General features: G+C 40.8%; 2 protein-coding genes across 4 annotated transcripts in view; one reads left to right on the plus strand and one right to left on the minus strand.

Moving 5' to 3' along the window:
- FucTB (alpha-(1,3)-fucosyltransferase 10) overlaps positions 1-15,824 on the plus strand; it is a 435,464-nt gene that overhangs the window by 88,167 nt on the left and 331,473 nt on the right. The gene's annotated exons all lie outside the window — the stretch shown is intronic.
- fz4 (frizzled 4) overlaps positions 12,519-15,824 on the minus strand; it is a 135,951-nt gene continuing 132,645 nt past the window's right edge. For all 3 annotated transcript variants that reach the window (XM_065234733.1, XM_065234739.1, XM_065234747.1), the window contains exon 4: positions 12,519-13,508. In XM_065234733.1, the coding sequence (XP_065090805.1) occupies positions 12,865-13,508 (644 nt within the window). In that variant the 3' untranslated portion in view covers positions 12,519-12,864. The remainder of the gene's footprint in view (positions 13,509-15,824) is intronic.

Here is a 15,824-nt window from a genome sequence, read left to right on the forward strand (position 1 = left end):
TGATAAAAACACTGATGCCCTTTGGGGGGCCACTTCTGAGGACGGTCGATAGTCGTGGAGATTAATTCGCACTCGCTGACACAAAACTATTCAAAACTCTTTTCACGTTAATTACAATATCATTAAAAAAAAACTTCTTAAAACGTGATAGATCTTAATTTACACTTATCCACACGCGAAATTTATTTTTTTTATTGTTACATTTAAAATATATGCGGAAACACATAAAATCAGTGCCAGCAAAAACAAAACCCCAACATCATCACCGCGTAAATAAGCTGAAATTAAAATTATCACTCGCGATGCCATAAATTTCTGGTCCTATGTCAAAATTGATTCCTTGTCTGTCAAGGGCCACGCACATTAGATCCGTTTCCGTTGCGTTGACGTAAATTTGACAGTTAGACAATAGATTTAGCTGTCACTTTGCCGCAACGCGTCCGATCCGGATCTAATGTGCGTGGGCCTTCAGAAATAAGTCTGCTGGAATAGAGATTATTGACGGTTAAAGGCCTAAGCGCAATGACAGCGGAAGCGGAACGGCAACGGCAGCGGAAAAGCCCGATCTGAGTAAGCCAACTTGTTGGATTGAAAACTTGTTGAAAACTTTTCATCTGTCAAATTTTAACCAAAAGTTTAAAAAAAAATCCACCAAATGGTTCAGAGCCTTAGCACAAACGAAATTCGTTTGTGCTAAAACGCTGTCCAGATTGGAGAGTTATAACGTGTTATAACGGTTGTCAAATAATTGCAACACAGAAACCACCATCAAGATAGCGCTATAACATGTTGTAACTCTGTAGTCTGAATGTACTATAATAGTACGTTCAGACTACAGAGTTATAACATGTTATAGCGCTATCTTGATGGTGGTTTCTGTGTTGCAATTATTTGACAACCGTTATAACATGTTATGACTCTCCAGCCTGGACAGCGTTTAAAACTGTGTTCCATTTGGTGAATTTTCAATTCGAAAATAAATTATGATGTTCGAAAATCTCTCCATTATTGAAGGCCCGATTTCCAAAAAGGTGTTTGTCAAAATTGATTCTGGGTCTGTCAGTAATAAGTCTGGTACAATAGCAGGTTTATTTGAATGTTTTCCATATGTCAAATGAAAGTGAAAACTCATCAAATGGAACACAATCTCAATTTCCTTCCAGAGACTTGGGTATATAATTTCATACCAAAACATATATAGTTTCATACCAAAGCTTATCGCATATTAGCTTTTTTTTTTTTCTTTTTTTTTTCTTTATTTTTGTGATTTTTAGCCGTAGGCTAGTTCATCACATAAAACGCATATTAGCTTTTTGCGTGCTCTCAACCTAGTGTTCTTCTTCTTTCCTTTATTTAACGTCGGTCTCTGTTCCGCAATCTAGTGCCAATCACCGACGGACATCGATTGCCATCCATTGACGGCAATCGAATGTGCAGGAAGGCAGCTTCCACACCTGCGTGGGATATCGCACCCATTCAACACACATGGGCCGGGACCAACGGCTTTACTTCCCTTCCGAAGGAAGACGTGACCAGAGATTTTTATGCCTCAGAAAAATCCCACCGACCTCGGCTGGGATTGAACCCAGACCCATTGGGGTGTTAGAAAGCAGTCACGCTTACCACTACACCACCGGCGCCGGCTCAACCTAGTGTTCTAAGGCTGTGTTCCATTTGGAAAATTGTCACTTATATTTGACACTTCGAAAATAAATTAAGATGTTCAAAAATCCCTCTGTTGTTGATCGGCTGATTTTCGAGAAAGCGTCTGTCAAAATTGATTCCTTGTCTGTCAGAAATAAGTCTGCTAGAATAGCAGGTTTATTTGAAAATTTTCCATCTGTCAAATTTAAGTAAAAATTCACCAAATGGAACACAGCCTAAGATGCACTTTCACAGTTATTAATTGGGTTCTTTAATTGTGATGATTTGAAAGAGCTTCGTTTTCTGAGCACAGCGATATTTTTTTTTCGAGCTTTCGATGCCTGTACCATTTTTGCATTAGCATAATTGGGTTGGGTTGAGGTAAATACATATTGGTTATCTGCATTAAAAATGGAACTGAAATCCAAAATTTCATCAATTTTGGTATACTGGAACTATTTTAAATAAGTACGATTACATTAGGGAAAATCACCATCTTAGCGCCCCTTGTTGGCACTTTTTATGGGAGCGAGCTATCAACGAATAGATTTAGTGTCAATGATCAAATATTTAAATCTTGATTTAAAAATCGAGATGAATGTCTACGGAAACGATAAAAATACCGTTGTGCTCAAAAAACGAAACGCTATCAGATGATGTATAAAAACCGGTATATTTTTCGAAGTTAAACAACCCAATTGTGTGTCAAGTACAATCATAGTCTATGCAAAGGGAAGTTGAGAAATTTTCCAACCCGAAAAATTCCAAGATCAGACCGGGAATCGAACCCAGCCACCTCCAGAATGGTCTTGCTTTGTAGCTGCACCCTTTACCGACTTAGCTAAGGGAGGCTCCTTGGGTTAGTGAACCAGTTTTGGCCCAAGAGGTTCCCTAATTAGCCCTATCTTAATTTTCAATTAATTTATTTTTTTACCAAATTCATGTCCATGCAGGTTTAGAACATAGATTTTGTCATATAATATGCTGTTGCTTTGAATAAAGCTATGCACATTTATTACAAATTTGGGTTATATTCTAGGGCCAAAAGCTGGAGCATTAGTGTCACAACTGGTCACTTACCCTACCCTGAGAGAATAGACTTTCAAAAACAAAATAAGAGCTTCCCTGAAGTTACTGTAACTACCCTAAATATAAGGACTTTCCTCTATTCTTTTTTCAAAATCTTTAAACTTTCCTGAACTTCTCTGGACTTCCCTGGAGTTTTTCGAACTTGCCTAATGCCTTAGCAATCTTGCTTGGATTTATGGAACTTTCCTGAAGATCATGCAATTTTTATCCAATATATATGCTTATTTGTGACTCTGAATTGTTTGTTGGGCAGTACTTCACCGTCCTATCATTCGGACACGAATATAACTGATGGATATTCTTCCGAAAATCCACCCCGATAACAACGTGTGACAGCGGTGCCGGTGGTGTAGTGGTAAGCGTCATTACCTCTCACCACAGCAGACCTGGGTTCAATCCCAGTCGGCGCCACCGGGATGTTCTGAGTCATAACATCTCTGATCACGGGGAGTAAAACCGTTAGTCCCCGGTTCATGAGTTGATGGGACGATTGGTAGGGTCCAGGTGTGGGAGCTGCCTGCCTCCCTGGCGTCGCGTCGGTAGCATCGGTGCTCAGCTCGGAAAACCAGATCGACGGAAAACAAACCCAAGGAAAAAAAAACGTGTGACTGTCCACAGTATTCACCAAATCCAGTGTCCATACAGCTCTTGGTCTTATCGGCCACTAACAAAAGCTTCTGATTTTGCTAAATGGCCAGTGAAAGAACTACCGTCTTCTGCGCCTTTGTTCCGGTCAACCGTTCTCGCTTGGCAAGGTCCCACCGGACAATGATTCCATTCTTATTCGTCATGTACAAAAACCGATCATCATCAGTCAAACACAGACAAGTTGGTGACAGATGCTGTCAAATACGATTGATTTCTATATTGTTCAAATGCTTTCTATATTGTTGAAATGCTTTTGAATTTAATTCAAACACAGGGGAAATGGCTCTATGGCTATTGAAGTAGTACTGACGGTAATTAAAATTATCTATCCGTAATAAATGTAATTAAAAGAATTGAAAATGTAATTAATGTACTTTAAGTTAAAAAGTAGTTAATGCTCTACATTTTGTAATTAATGTAATTAAAACAGTAGTTAATGGAATTAATTTAATTATAGCCGTTGCCTGCGTTGGAGTTAAAGATTATTGCGTGCCCCTAGATTTAGGCCGACATTACATCCCTTTCCGCTATGTAAATATTTTCAATTTTTTTTTTTTTTTTTTTCCTTTGGTTTGTTTTTTCCGTCGATCTTGTTTTCCGTGCTGAGCACCAATGCTACCGACGTGCCAGGAAGGCAGCTCCCACACCTGGACCCTACCTATCGACCCATCAACTCATGAACCGGGGACCAACGGATTTACTTCCCATCCGAGGGAAGGCGTGATCAGAGATGTTATGCCTCAGAACATCCCGGCGGCGCCGACTGGGATTGAACCCAGGCCTGTTGGGGTGAGAGGTAATCACGCTTACCACTACACCACCGGCGCCGTTTATATTTTCAATTTACTTTGAATAATTCATATGTTTAGAGTATAAATAATTATATTTTTGATTTAAATGAACGAAATTCGTATCTGTGTAGCGAGCATCCCTTAAGTACGTCACGCTCTATGGTGTTAAGACAACTTAATAGTGGTTTACAAATGTGCGACAAGCAATGTATTAGGCATATAATAAACGACACTAAAGGAAGGAGGGGGGGGGGGGGTTGAATTTCGTGTGACGTACTTAATGCATGCTCCCATTACAAACGCTCACATTAATCGGGATTCTTGTTGAGGTTATGGTATTGGTTCGTTCATGAGTACTGTGATATCTGGGAATGCAATTACACATTTTATCTAGATAGTAAAATTCACTGAACCACTATTTTATTGCTCTTTTATTACACTTTTATGTACAAACACGCTTGCATACTCTTCCAATGCTAAGTATTCATTAATGACGGGGTATTTTTACAATGCAATTTAAATACACCTAGTAAAATGTAGTTATAAAGTAGTAGGATGACAGAAACACAATCAAATTTCTGATTTTATTGGACGTTACCTTAAAAGATGGCACAATTGGAGACAAATACATACACTTATGATCTAAAGCAGTATAAACAGTCATTAATACTTGCGGTTCGTTACACTTGATTTATCTAGTTAACACCTTATTTTACACTAAAATAAATATTTACAGGTTGTTTAAGAAAAAAAAACTGGTCTTGAAATCACAATAAACGCTAATTAATAATTCGTAGGCCGCCAATTTGTATTAAATAAAACAAGCTACAAACGACATTTGAAGTTTTATCCCCGATAATGTTGCGACCCGCTAATTAGGAACACAGTTATAAAAAAAACTGGATACACAAATCTGTTTAACCAAATAATCAAAAGTCCAAAAACTGCGCAAACATTTCGTAACATTTAATCGCTAAAGACACGATAATTACCGTCCTCCACACTCCGTGGTACTCAAAGCACAGTGCCTCGACGAGACGAGGGTAATGCAATTCCGTTTCAAGAAACTCAACTAGCTAAATTACAGGTTTGCGGGTCGCTAACTACCGCCACTAAGACAGCTTTACCATTTTCTGATCTTGGACTTGGGCCTATCGCTACCCCATCCCGCACACCGTCGTCGGTGACTTCTTGGCTTTGCGAGCGGGTTTTTAGGTGAGGACGAAACATAAGGAACCAATACCAGCATGTAGATGGACCGAGTTGACTGCATGTGTGCCATACTTTTGAGTGGCTTCGGGTGCTCCAATAGGCAAATCTTATTGAAGAGAAACATGCACGCAGAATTTCGTTCTAAAACAAACAAAATAACTGCAGCACATGTGCTCGATCATTAGATGGTGCACTCGTTTCGCCATCATTTGCCGCCGTGTGCTGTTGTTTTCCTTCGACCCTCCAGGGGACTCTAAAACCATGCTCCATCATCGTCATCACCGACTCTCGTGCTGAACCAACAAGGGAAGCACATTTTATGACCCAAACCAACCGGCGAATAAGCCCTGGCCATGACTGACTGAGGTAGGTAGGTACACCGGATCCAATTATTGTTATTCACCCGATTCGATTGGGTGCGAGAGATCGTTTGCATTTCAGCGCTTGTTTTCTCCTTTGAGTAACAATTTTAAATTACAACTTTCAGCTGCGCTCGTTTGGGTCGATGACGTTCCCGTCCGTGCCGTGCCTTGCGTCTTTGGCTGAGCGGTGGACCGACAGTGAGTGGTGGGTAAAGACAATGGCGATGGGTCGTAAAAGGAGGCAGGATTGATGAAGATGAGCTTGAACGAGTGAGCGTTTTTACTGCTTGGAAAAGTGACGTATGTTTCATGTTACAGCGGCAACTGGAATTGCCATAACAAATTATCGCATGGTAATTTAAGCGGAATATAGTCCTACTAAGTATCAAGTATGAAAACTATTAAAACTCAAAGATCTGATTTTGTTCTGGTTAGTATCATTCTAACCTAAATGTGAACATAGTTCACTTTTGAGCACATCCACAGTTATTATTTAAGATCCGTCTAAGCATACCAAAGCATGTATATTATATGCTGTAAGCACATAGAAGTCCAACGAAATTGATTTAATGTTCATCCCAAAAAAAATGTCAACCTGGTTATAACAGGTCAACAACTTTAAGTGCAGACTTTAAAATTAAAAACTTAAGCACCTTTAACACAGCCTGATTACTGCACCAACAAATGGCAATTCCGCACCATTGACAAACGCCTCAATCGGAAAGGGAATATTTTTTTATGACGGGAATAAAAATAAATGCTTCTTTAGCATGAACAACAGGACGAAGAAAACCCTCAGAACGAAAAACAGAGAGTTAGGAGTTCGTACGTGGTACGTGTCTGAAAGTGAACACGGTACAACAACATGGACATAGAAGAAGAGGTAGTGGTACTTGAGGTAAAGGTGCTGAATAAGGACGTGGTGACCTCAAAGCACAGAGAACAGACATTGAGGCTCGAACAAAATTTCTCTAAAAACTTGTGTAAAGATTCCTATTTGACTTAAGCGCCACTAACGGCGACTTCCCCACTTAAAAACCCTCTTTGACAACATGATGGCGCTGGCGTTGCAAAACTTACACTAGACACTAAGTGCTGGTAGCGCCAAGTGGCAATTTTCAACAGATAATTTATCGATACTAGCGCCCAATTGGTCGAAAGTGATAAATTTATAGAGGAAATCAGGAGATGCTAGCGGTACGTAACGGCGACGATTCCACTTAACTTTACACAAGTTTCTGGTCGAACTTGTACGTCTGTTCTCTGTGGTGTAGCTACACCGGTGCTACACTGCCGTACACCGAAATATTTTAGGGTGTAGATATAAGATGCACCTTTGTTAACAAACAAATGACGTCGAGCTGTCAAAGACTCGCGCCTATTCCTGCTTACACTACACCAGTGCTACACCGCAAAAACGAAAACGACATTAATAAAGCATTGAAAATTGTGCTCGTCGATTCGAAAACAACTGAATCAATTTTTAATTGTCAATTGTGAAAAATTCAGAATGGTTTTGAGGGCATTAAATTTGTTCCACCTAGCCGCATTTAGGCTTTGAACCATTTGGTGGATTTTTTTTAACTTTTGGTTAAAATTTGAAAGATGGAAAGTTATCAATTAACCCTGCTATCCGAGTGTGGTTACTTCTGACAGACAAGAAGTTATATTCTGACAACCTTGGCTAAGGCTGTGTTCCATTTGGCGAATTTTCACTTAAACTTGACAGATGGAAAATTTCCAAATTAACCTGCTATTCCAGCAGACTTATATCTGACAGACAAGGAATCAATTTTGACACACACCTTCTCGAAAATTGGCCGATCAACAACAGAGGGATTTTCGAACATTATAATTTAGTTTCGAAGTGTCAAATTTAAGTGAAAATTCACCAAATGGACCACAGCCTAAGTTCTTCTCGAAAGCCGGTCGATCGACAGCACAGGGATTTTCGAACATAGAAAATAACTTTCGAAATGTCACTTTTAAACACGAGTTAAATTTAACTCGGCAAATGGTTCACAGCCCTAATGTCACATTGTTGGAGCTTGAATATGCTTTGGAGCAGCAGCGCTATTGATTTTTCTGACAGTTTCAAGAACTGAATCTCATTGCAAGGAGTTGGGTGCACACACTAATGATGAACTCGCTTATAATTTTCCTTTCCAACCTGGATCGGGTATCAACATTGGGTGTGCTTTTTTTCTGAACAACGTCAGTTTGATCGTTTGTTTTTAAAACCTACCTCATGTTGAGGTTCACACTGACACAAAATTCGGTTTCGATAATAAACCAATTCACTATAATATTGGTTTGCCGAATCTCGGTAGATCCGGAACCACCGAGCAATATTTTTTACTGAGATCTCAACAAAAATTGAACTTGCTGAGATCTCAGCAAATCAGCTGAGATCTCAGTAAAACTTATTGTCGAGCTGCTCGGTGGTGCCGGAATTACCGAGATTCGGCAAAGCAAACTAAGGCTGTGTTCCATTTAGTGATTTTTTACTTAATTTTGACAGATGGAAAATTTAAAAATAAACCATCTATTCTACCAGACATAGTTCCGACAAACCAGGAATCAGTTTTGACAAACACCTTCTCAAAAATCTGACGATCAACAATAAAGGGACTTTCAAATTTTATATTTTGTTTTCGAAGTGTCAAATTTATGTAAAAATTCACCAAACACAGCCTAAGCGTGTACACAACCATTTGCCGAGTTAAATTTAACTCGTGGTTAAAGGTGACATTTCGAAAGTTATTTCTTATGTTCGAAAATCCCTGTGTTACCGATCGATCGGTTTTCGAGCAGAACTCAGCCACGGTTGTCAAAATTTAACTTCATGTCTGTCAGAATTTTTTTTTCCTTTGGTTTGTTTTTTCCGTCGATCTTGTTTTCCGTGCTTAGCACCAATGCTACCGACGTGCCAGGAAGGCAGCTCCCACACCTGGACCCTACCTATCGACCCATCAACTCATGAACCGGGAACCAACGGCTTTACTTCCCATCCGAAGGAAGGCGTGATCAGAGATGTTATGCCTCAGAACATCCCGGCGGCGCCGACTGGTATTGAAACCAGGCCTGCTGGGGTGAGAGATAATCACGCTTACCACTACATCACCGGCGCCGTTCGATGTCTGTCAGAAATAACCACGCTCGGATAGCAGGGTTAATCTAGAGTCTTCTTCATCTTTTTTTTTTTATTTAACGTCGGTCTTTGTTCCGCAATCTAGTGCCAATCACCGACGGACATCGATTGCCATCCATTGACGGCAACCGAATGTGCAGGAAGGCAGCTTCCACACCTGCGTAGGATATCGCACCCATTTATAATACACATGGGCCGGGACCAACGGCTTTACTTCCCTTCCGAAGGAAGACGTGACCAGAGATTTTTATGCCTCAGAAAAATCCCACCGACCTCGGCTGGGATTGAACCCAGACCCATTGGGGTGTTAGAAAGCAGTCACGCTTACCACTATACCACCGGCGCCGGCCTAATCTAGAGTCAGTGTATAATGAGTCACGCCAAGAGTGAAGCCAAGTCTACCTATTGAACTGTCAAACCGGCTACCTATCGTGCAAAGTAAACAAACATTACGATGCTATGAGAGGTCAACGAAAGGTATTGCAATAAAATATAAAATATAATCGAAGAAATGATCATAATCATGCAGTGAGCATTAAATTGTCATGGTATACGTTTAGTAATGATAAGTAATGAGAATTTCTACTATTTTTGATAAGATAATTTGACAAAATCACTGATATAATGATTTACTACAGCCGCTATTTTTTCTCGCTAGAAGTCATTTGAAGTTGATGTAGAAGTCCTCTGTTGCCAAGTGAAAAGAAAGGGAATCTTTCGAAAACCGTGATGCGAGTTCAACTTTTTTCTCTCTTGGCGTGACTCATTATACACCGACTCTAGGTTAATCAATAACTTTCCATCTGTCAAATTTTGAACAAAAGTTAAAAAAAATCCACCAAATGGTTCAGAGTCTTACACTCAAAAAATTTATCACATATCTAATGGATGAAAACCATGTGAATTTCACATAGCTTTCATGTGATCACATAGCTAAAAATCCCACCACAAAATCACATGAATATTATGAGGCCGATGAAATTCATATGAAAAATCATATAAAATTAACGTGATCGCATATATGTTATATGAAATTCAGATGAATTCCATTAATTTTGTTTATGGATGAAAATCATTTGCGTTTCCAATGGAAGCTACATGAAAACTATTTTCGGTGTAGTTTTTTTTTTGCCGAGATTTGCACCGCCAACTAGCTCAGCATTTTATTTTACTGGATCTTAGAGATAAACTTGCCAAGATTCAGCTAACAAACGGGACTTTTGCTGATATCTCAGCTACCAAACATAAATTTTGCTGAATCCTGGCCATTTTTTCACTGAGATCCAGCAAAATAAAATGCCGAGCTGCTCGGTGGTGCCAATCTCGGCAAAAAAAATCTATGTGTGTAGGTGTCAGGTGAGGCCCGTCAGCGATAGAGTATTTTGTATGCTCTTTATCGGCTTGTCATTTGATACAAATACAGATATTTGCACACGAAAAAAAGTTGGGACCCCCTTGTTTATGTTGATAGAGAAAGGTACTTTAACAAGTTTGTTAGCTCAACAACTAGTTAATTTTTGGAACTATTTATTTGGCTACCAAACTTGGTATAGTACCTTACTGTATCAACATAAATAAGGAACTCCCAACTTTCTTCTTGTGCAAAAATGCGTATTTGTGGCTTCGCTGATCTACAGTGCGATGTAAACGTATTGATAGGAGAAATAATTCAAATCTGTGGTACATTCGCATTCCACCCGAAATGCTAAAAATGATACGCTTCGATTCCTGATCCTGATGATCGTTTTGAATTGATTATTGCGAATCCAGAGAAAAATTAGCATTGCATTTGACAAACGCAGCATGCTTTTAAAGCTGCGGTTGACAAATGCAATGCTAATTTTTCTCAGGATTGGTAATAATTGGGCATACACTTAACTGGGAAATACAAGATTATATTATATATATGCATGAAAAGTATGCAAAATTTGCAATGTTTCACGACATAAACTGACTCACTGGAAGGTTTTTTAAAATAATTTTGTAATTTTGTATGTTGGCTTATTTTTCAAGCAAAGTTTGTTTCCCCAAATGCATTACATTTACATTTACATCATCTCGTGAATGTTTTAAACAAAAATGTGCATTCTGGAAAACCTCGTTTGTACGCTGCAATCCATCGCAAGAATTGACATAGCATTTGTTGTATGAACCATATGCAGAGGATGTAATAAATTCAACCTTATGGATGTAAGAGAAATTTGTTTTGCGCATAGAGTATCAATGTGATTGCCAAACAATATTTGAATGTATGCTTGACCATTTCTAAACTACCAATGATTACTGTGCTGAAAGCAAATTTGCATGAAGAAGAAAACAGAAATCACATTCATTATATTTCACCCAGCGCATCAACCTCCTCATTACATCCCGCTAAAGCCAATACTGCCTGTTCTAGTTTAACAACCTGTGTACCGAGCTCGCGATAAACTCACCTCGGTTCGACCTTTCGAGTACATCTTTAGCGCATCTATGCTAACTATATGATCCAATCAGCATTGCATTTAACAAACCACATCCAACCCGTCCGCCAACCCTTCATCCATCCTTGGCGTGCATAAGGAAAGGAATGAAAACGGAGAAGCGTCGCAAAAAGTGTTACCCTCCGGCAGCGACATCGCCATCGTCGTCGGTCCACCAAACGGCCGCGGATCTTCGTAAATCGCCCAGCAAAGGTATTATTTTACCTTGTTCTCGGCGTGCCACAATTCAACACCCGCCAACAAGGGTCTTTTTCTCCTCGTTCGCCGCCAGCCACCAGGGGGCATGCATGTACCCGCATGAATTAATGCATGCGGCGGATGCATTTGCCTCTCTTTTATGGGTTCTGTTTTGTATCTTGCACGGACACATCTTTTCCCGCATTGTTGAGGAATATCGAGATTTTATCGATCTTACAGCTTCTCAATTCCGAAAACAGTGTGCCATTTTCCCTCCGCAACCCGTCGAAACGCGGCGTAGTTAAGTTTTATTTATTTATTTACCAACATTATCGTAAAATTTTAATCATAAATTATTGTAATATTTTCGCTCGCGCTGAAGGAAAGCAGACTTCGGGCTTCGGCATGGCACACCACCATGAGACACCCATCAACAAGCACCGACAGACGTTGGTGCGAAAGAGGAGCAAAAATCCAATCAAAAATCGATTATATTCGAGAAATGCGTCTCCCTTGTGACTTTCAACACCATAAAACAGGTAACCGATCGATGGGTCCATCAAACTGGTCAAGCTACCCGCATAAGGTACCTTATCTCACCTTACATCAAGCTTTCTCGCACCATTTTTGGCATAATCGGCTTGGTGAAATTACCGAGTCGACATCAACCGTCCTTTGAAGCGGGAGGGGAGCCTTGTTTCAATGCAATTGTTAAAATATGTGAAACGAAACTGTCCTTTTTCAACTAGCACACTTGAATTATCAGAAATCTAATTGCTCATCAACTTCACCGTTTTCCAATTCTCGCCATAGTACGGTACTCTACAAATACAAGTGTAAGAAGATCCCAGTGAATCCTGTCGCCAAGGCACACTTTAGTATGCACCTCGATTAACCTCGTCCGATGTTGTCGTCGTTAAAGCCGCTCTCCCCGCACCAGCTCCCCGCATTTTCCACAATCTCAGCGTGCAAAGCCAACAAGTTGCGTTTTTTTTTACAGCGCACATATAATTAAACCTTTCCTTAAGTACCAATTTCAAGCAATCGGTCGATATATCGCGCATCGTTACGTCCTAAAACACCTACCTATATAGTAAATTTTCAGGCTATCCTCTACACAAGTACACATAAAAATCCAAATAAAATAATTTAAACTTCATTTTAAAATTAATATCACATTCTTTTTCGCCGACACGTAACATGGTACGCCAATAATTGACCACCTCTTGGCCACGATCGCTGTCGTCGGTCGTCCCTGCTTTGTCCCTTCCTCCGCAACAAAGTTTCCACTTAATTTACAACCGCTCTCACAGTACTGTCTCGTTGCCGGTGAGGCTCATCGTCTGGGAGGACGCCTTGTAGGTGCGCGGTTTTCGGTTGATGTGCGAATGCGAGGGGTACTTCCTCGCGTGACGAGGTGGCAGTTTTCCTATCGAAACGGACACCAACGAGTTCTGTGGGCACACCACCGTCTGGTAGGAGGCCGCCGAGTACGGTGAGGTGTTGAACTTTGGTTGCGGTTGTTTGTAGACCTGGTTGTTGATCTTACTCCGACAGAGACCGGCTATCCGAGGACCGACGGCCCACGCTGAGGCTAACACTCCGACCAGCAGCTCTATCACCGCTCGTAAGATGAAAGGCCAAATCGGAGCCTTCATCGAGGACACCGGTTCCAGCGATGGGTGCGGTATGCTCAGCCAGGTCTCCCGGTACGCAAACTCATAGAACATAATCACCAGCAGCAGGAAGCTGGGCACGGAATAGATGAACAGGAACTTGCCCATACCGTTGATGTGCACCGGGAGGTTGTTGACTAACAGAGCGGAGGACGACCGCTTCCGAAGGTACGCCGTGAAGAGGTAGCCCGAACCGATGACCCAGTAGGTTAGCAGCGGAACCACGACGAACCCGAGCAGGGCACGGTCGGATTGGTTTCCGATGAAGCATGAACCTGGAAAAAAAGAGATCGAATTTGGGATAAGTAATAGGTTTTTATTGTTTGAGAAAATGACGATTAGATTATGGCATGAGAGCCAGTGCTGTAAATTTTCAAAATCATTTGATCATTTTTGATGAAAATGAGAAAAGCAGCTATTCACTATCAAAGGGGACCTCCTCCGCTATCAGTTGCTTAGTCATTTGACGAAGGCATGGATCATTCTCATTTGAGAAACGCTATATATCATTCAATTGAGTGTAACCTACACACAAACGGAGCTCTGGTCGACATTCCGGCGAAAAAGCTAAGCCAACCCGACACCAACCTGACTTCTATCAAACCCCAACCCGATGTTGACCCGACATTGACCCGACATTGACCCGACATAAACCCAAAATTGACTCAACAACAACACGACATTGGGTCGACATCGACCTTAAATTAGCCCTACATTGATCCAACATCGGGTCGACTTGTCTGTTCGGGACCTTTTTTTTCTGGATTTCTTCCATACTCCACTGTCGTATATCAAATGATAGTGAGTGACTCAATTGACAGTGACAATGAGCTTCGAATGAGAAAGGGGCTCTTCAAATTACGGTCATGTGAGAATTCGTTTACACAGAATTGATTGAATGGTTGTATTGGTTCATCTTCAATCGAATGATATGAAAATTTACAGCACTGAGAGGAGAAGTACATTAAAATGGCCATGGTTACTAAAAACCTGAATTAATGCACCTTTGATTATGCTAATTAAAACTCCGATAAAAATGCTGAAATCTGCATGCAAGGAAGAGAAGTCAAACCATTTATTAATGATATCATCGTGGGTCTGGTTATTCAATAGTGAAGAATATGATTTAATATGTGGAATGATGGATTCTAATTAAGATGTGACCAATGCACAGTGGAGCGACTCCTAGCAAAATGGTACCGGAACAGGTAAGGGAGCTGGGTGTAAAATTAACAGGCGGGGTAACATTAACAGGTAGAGTAATCACGTCAAAAATAGGTAAATTAATGTCCAAATCTAAACATCCACTAAATTCTATCCATTATTATGCGTATTTGACGTATTGCTGAGGATTTACCGTGATTGTATTTTCAATAATTCTAGGTTTTAAATAAGCGATTTTGGGGAGTAAAATAAACAGATCAAGATGGGGCTCAAATGAACAGTGTGCACATTGCTCATTTTACCCTCAACAGTGGCTCAAAGTACCCCCACTGTTTGTCCATTTTACTCCCATCACATGTTCATTTTACCCAGAATATTTGTTTATTTATTTTTTCCCACTGCATTTTTATTTACCCTCATGCATAAAATACAGCCTTGTATTGGAAATTGGTGATAATACAGGTCAAGTTGTTGTAGTCTTTCTGGCCCTGTGGTTGAGAATGGTGACGGGGTCTTCCAACCTTCTACATCAGGCAAGTATGCGTTTTTTGAAAACAGTTCTTCTCCTGATCCGTCTCTGTGTTCCAGAGTACCACCATGCTCGGTTCGGCTGATCGATCATTCTGCAGACCTCCAACCGACTTCGTTCGACCGCCTGTTGGTGTATTACCAGAACGTTCGTGGCCTGCGAACAAAGATTGATGATTTTTTCCTGACTGCCGTTGACTCTGACTACGATTTCATAGTTCTTACGGAAACTTGGCTCGATGACCGCATTAATTCATCTCAATTATTTGGCAGTCTATTCACGGTATTTCGAAACGACCGCAACCACCAGAATAGTACCAAATCGCGTGGGGGAGGCGTCTTGATTGCGGTATCCAAACGCCTAAGCTCCTGCATCGATCCTGCTCCAGTTTGCACTTTTCTAGAGCAGCTGTGGGTCAAAATAATGACGCCTCGTAGATCAATAAGTATTGGCGCTATGTATCTACCTCCAGACCGGAAATCTGATTCGAGCAGCATTGCAAACCACATCAGTTCGATTGGTACCGTGTTCTCTCGACTAGAACAAAACGACCTAGCTCTGATATTTGGTGACTACAATCAGTCTGGGCTCTCATGGAACGTTCCTGCAAACGATCTTCCTAGCATCGATGTTCTTCGCTCGAACATGCCCGCATCATGCTGTGCTCTCCTTGATGGTTTCAACCTGCATGGCTTAACGCAAATCAATTCGATACTGAATAGCAACTCTCGGCTGCTTGATCTCGTTCTGGCGAACGAAGCTGCAGGACTGGAATGTTCTATCCTAGAAGCCCCAGAGCCTTTGATTGGCATCGACACCAATCATCCTGCGTTGGAAGTTTCCATCAACCTATCTGTTCCTGTTCGCTACGATAACCCCCCTGTTGATGTACATGAGC

Source organism: Ochlerotatus camptorhynchus, unplaced genomic scaffold (assembly GCF_037179485.1).
Source record: "Ochlerotatus camptorhynchus isolate MF236.1 unplaced genomic scaffold, CSIRO-AGI_Acam_v1.1 ptg000038l, whole genome shotgun sequence".
NCBI lineage: Eukaryota > Metazoa > Arthropoda > Insecta > Diptera > Culicidae > Ochlerotatus > Ochlerotatus camptorhynchus.